Consider the following 4,239-nt stretch of genomic DNA (forward strand, 5'->3'; position numbering starts at 1 on the left):
ACTATAATACAGCTAATAAACAGTTTCATAAAAAGTACTATAATACAGCTAATAAACAGTTTCATAAAAAGTACTATAATACAGCTAATAAATAGTTTCATATAAAATACTATAATACAGCTAATCAATAATTTCATATAAAATACTATAATACAGCTAATAAACACTTTAATATAAAATACTATAATACAGCTCCAATACCAATTATTTTCCAGGTATCTCCAGTAAGTAGTGGCTGGAAAGGAAGTCGGTATTTGGATATCTCTGGAAGTTCATCTTGCTAGGTAAAATAAAACAATCACATGTAGATTCAACATGAAACTTTCTATGATCACTAAAGTTGTTCAAACAGTAAACATTTATTTCTAATCAAATTTTATTTGATTAGAAATAAAAACAGTGAAATTTTAATAATGTTGTTCAAACTGATTCCAGGTGGAAACAACAACACAGACATACAACTTCTGCAATTATTAACACCACCTGCTTTCTTTCTCATGAATACTGATGCTTGCAAGCATAACAGGCTAATTACAATAAAGGCCTTAAAAGAGAATTTCTTGTAAAAATCTTTAATTTAGGTTTATGGGTTACATGATGGATTATTACTGTGCCACTAGCTTGGAAACAAACAAAGTACTTACTACCAAAACAAGCAACATTTAACAACTCACAGAAGTTTCAAATATACTTGCTCCTATCCTCTATCTAATGTGTACTGGAGAGGGAGCGATTTTAAACTAATTGTATCAATATCATGAAGTTCGAATGTTGTAATAAAAAAAAAAGAAATCAAGTTGACTTCATGAAGGAGGGAGGTGGTTATTATTAACCCTTTCTGTCTTGTTGACTTTATGAAGGAGGGAGGTGGTTATTATTAACCCTTTCTGTCTTGTTGACTTCATGAAGGAGGGAGGTGATTATTATTAACCCTTTGTCTTGTTGACTTCATGAAGGAGGGAGGTGATTATTATTAACCCTTTCTGCCTTGTTGACTTCATGAAGGAGTGGGGTGGTTATTATTAACCCTCTCTGTGTTATGTAATATTGTAATCAAAATGCACCATTGATATCTCAGAATACCAAATGTGTTGAAACAATGTAACTAGTACAAAAAAGTTAAACTATTTTATATTTACTTTTGAAGCCACAGCTTAAGTATAGTGATTTAAATGTTGTTCATTCACTTGACACAAGATGTATTATGTTATAGTGTTACATTACTGTTCAAAACAATGAAAAAACATTTCTATCACATCTACCACAATATTTAGTAAATGTGGAAACAATTACTATTATTATGTTACAAGTTGTTATTAATGTTTAAATCTTATTCCTTACACTTTCTACGAGAGAACTGATTATTTAAGACCTTATTATAGTTCTCAAGGTTTTGATGAATTTTCTCATGACGAAATTAAAGGAACAGATATCACTAATGCTGTGTTACAAGAAGCTTGAGCCATTTATAAAACAAGTTGAAGTGAAGTTGAACTTTTAAAGGACACAATGTTTCAACAGGAGACCTAGATGACTTCTGTATTAGAAAATCATGGTAAACCTTAGGACAACATTGTGCAAACAAGCAAAGTAAAAAACATGTAAAAGCTTGCATCCTTTAAAGAAATGAGAGCCAGACCTAAGTGCCATCTCCTGCACACAACTTTTCTTTTATCTCTTAATCTGTGATGCAAAAACACTGAAAGTTCGGTGTAAGCATTTATTGAAAAAATTACCACAGCTCCATCCTTCGTTTTCGTGATGATATAACTGTTTAAAATAGGCAGGTAGAACAGATTCCCTCAATGAAATACATAAAATATAATGACCTGATTCAAACTAAAAATAAAAATGTACCTCAGGATGACTGCTTAACCAGTTGTCAATTTCACACTCTGATGGTGGACTTCTTCGTTTATAGATTTCAAGGAACTTCAGAAGCTCTAGGCCCTGATGCAAAACGTTTTAATGTAAATAAAACTCAACTGTAATTTGATAACAAAACTGAAATTGTAAGAACCAATTTTTGTTGGTTTTATTAGAACATGTTTTAAAGTATTCTATTTAGTAATATCAAAATGTGGTTAATACTGAATGACACAAGAAAACTTTTATTTTTTTATATAACACAGAACAATTATTACTTATCATATCAAGTAAAAAGTAGGCTTTTGAAGTCTATTACTTAAACTTTTACTGTTTATTATTTCGCCTAGAAAAGAAGTTATAAACATAAAACAAAAGAAACTTAAACCAATAAATTTGATGTAGTTGACTGAGATTTATTATGATCTAAAAACTAAAGAAAATATTGAAATAAGACTATTTACCAACAAAATAATAAAAGCCTGACCTTTTCAGCCCAATTAGCACAAGAACTGGGAACCTTTGCTTCTATCTGAAGAATATATTTATGTACAAAATGCAGCACCTCATAGCAATAAGGATCAACCTATTAAAGTAAAACTGTAATGTCAACAAAAAACAATAATAATCACCCTATTAAAGTCAAATTGTAATGTCAACAAAAAACAATAAGGATCAACCTATTAAAGTAAAACTGTGATGTCAACAAAAAACAATAAGGATCAACCTATTAAAGTAAAACTGTAATGTCAACAAAAAACAATAAGGATCAACCTATTAAAGTAAAACTGTAATGTCAACTAAAAAACAATAAGGATAAACCTATTAAAGTAAAACTGTAATGTCAACTAAAAAACAATAAGGACAAACCTATTAAAGTAAAATTGTAATGCTAAGTAAAAAAAACAAATCAATACAATAACACAAGGTCCACCAAAAGAAGTGTAGGTACTTTATACAGTTAATGGTTCGAATTTTATTGATGAACAGGAGGATAATCAAACAGTGTTCTCTTATTGTTCAGCTGTATTTCAAAAATGAATGATCCATCACTGCTGCTCAAAGAGCATACCATCAAGATCCTGGTGTTAAAGTTGCTTCTTCTGAACATGTCATCAACGGGAATTGAGATTTGAAAATGATGGAGCCATCTGTCACACTGAACGAGCAACAATGGCAGTGTTACACGAACTGTTCCCAAACAGGGTAATTTCTCATAATGGAGATATAAACTGGCTTCCAAGATCTCCAGATTTGTAAGCAGCAAGCTTCTTTTCATGGGGTTACTTAAAGGACAGTATCAACAAACCATGGACAATACAGGACTTGAAAGATAACATAAAGACAGAAATTAATGGCTTTATTCATGAAACTTTGACCTCTGCAACAGAAGGTGTGATCCTTAGATGTAGCATTTCAAGGTGTACACTTACCAGACATTATGTTTCAAATGTAATGGTTACAAGAAATCTTGTCAAGCTACAGTTGAATATATAATTAAAAGTAGTTATACCAACGTATGTTGTTGACTGAGGTTTACATCCTTACATTTCTTTTGGTGGGCTCTGTATTAATATTTAATTATGGTTAGAAATCTATGGATTGCAATTTGTAACATTAATTAAGCTTGAAATTACAAACCCTCCAATGATTGTGAGGTAACACTAAGAAATAAATAAACACCCACCCCCTAATTCCTACCTATGATAATCAATAAGTACTCACTTTCTCACAAATGGTTTTGAGTGTGTTGAGCAACAGCTCAGGGTTATTGACGATAGCAATGACATTCTCAGCTTTGGAAAGAGCAGTATTCACTTTTTCCAGCTCCTTCAAGCTCCAACCAGGGTTGTACAGCCACTGTTGAATCTCAGTACCGAGAAGCAAAGCTTTCAAGTATGTCAGGAGAGCTTCGTCAACTTCAAGATGAAAAGCTCCACAATACTCCTGAATCAGTGTAATATCCACTTGGTGGTTTTCTACCAAGTCCACTAACAATCGATAACATTCCTGTTGACTCGAGGTAGAAAATGCATCCTAGAACCATAAAAAAAAACTATCTCAGCAGGTCTAACACAACAAGAGTTAACCACTTAAGAGTATATTTTCACACAATATATATACATTTTAAATAACTTCATTACGAGTGGCTTAATCATACATACTGTACAATGAATTGTGATTAAACATACATACTGTACAATGAATTGTGATTAAACATACATACTGTACAATGAACTGTGATTAAACATACATACTGTACAATGAACTGTGATTCAACATACATACTGTACAATGAACTGTGATTCAACATACATACTGTACAATGAACTGTGATTAAATATACATACTGTACAATGAACTGTGATTAAA

At 31.5% G+C, this 4,239-nt stretch overlaps 1 protein-coding gene across 1 annotated transcript in view; it reads right to left on the minus strand.

The window, feature by feature from the left end:
* The window catches only part of LOC111083049 (kinetochore-associated protein 1-like), a gene marked incomplete at both ends in the record, with an annotated part of 33,495 nt that overhangs the window by 1,963 nt on the left and 27,293 nt on the right, over positions 1–4,239 (minus strand). Inside the window, 4 exons of the mRNA XM_022379264.1 lie at positions 202–280; positions 1,858–1,950; positions 2,354–2,452; positions 3,592–3,903. Coding sequence (XP_022234972.1) covers positions 202–280; positions 1,858–1,950; positions 2,354–2,452; positions 3,592–3,903 — 583 coding nt within the window. The remainder of the gene's footprint in view (positions 1–201; positions 281–1,857; positions 1,951–2,353; positions 2,453–3,591; positions 3,904–4,239) is intronic.

This window comes from Limulus polyphemus, unplaced genomic scaffold (genome assembly GCF_000517525.1).
Source record: "Limulus polyphemus unplaced genomic scaffold, Limulus_polyphemus-2.1.2 Scaffold8014, whole genome shotgun sequence".
NCBI classification, from domain to species: domain Eukaryota; kingdom Metazoa; phylum Arthropoda; class Merostomata; order Xiphosura; family Limulidae; genus Limulus; species Limulus polyphemus.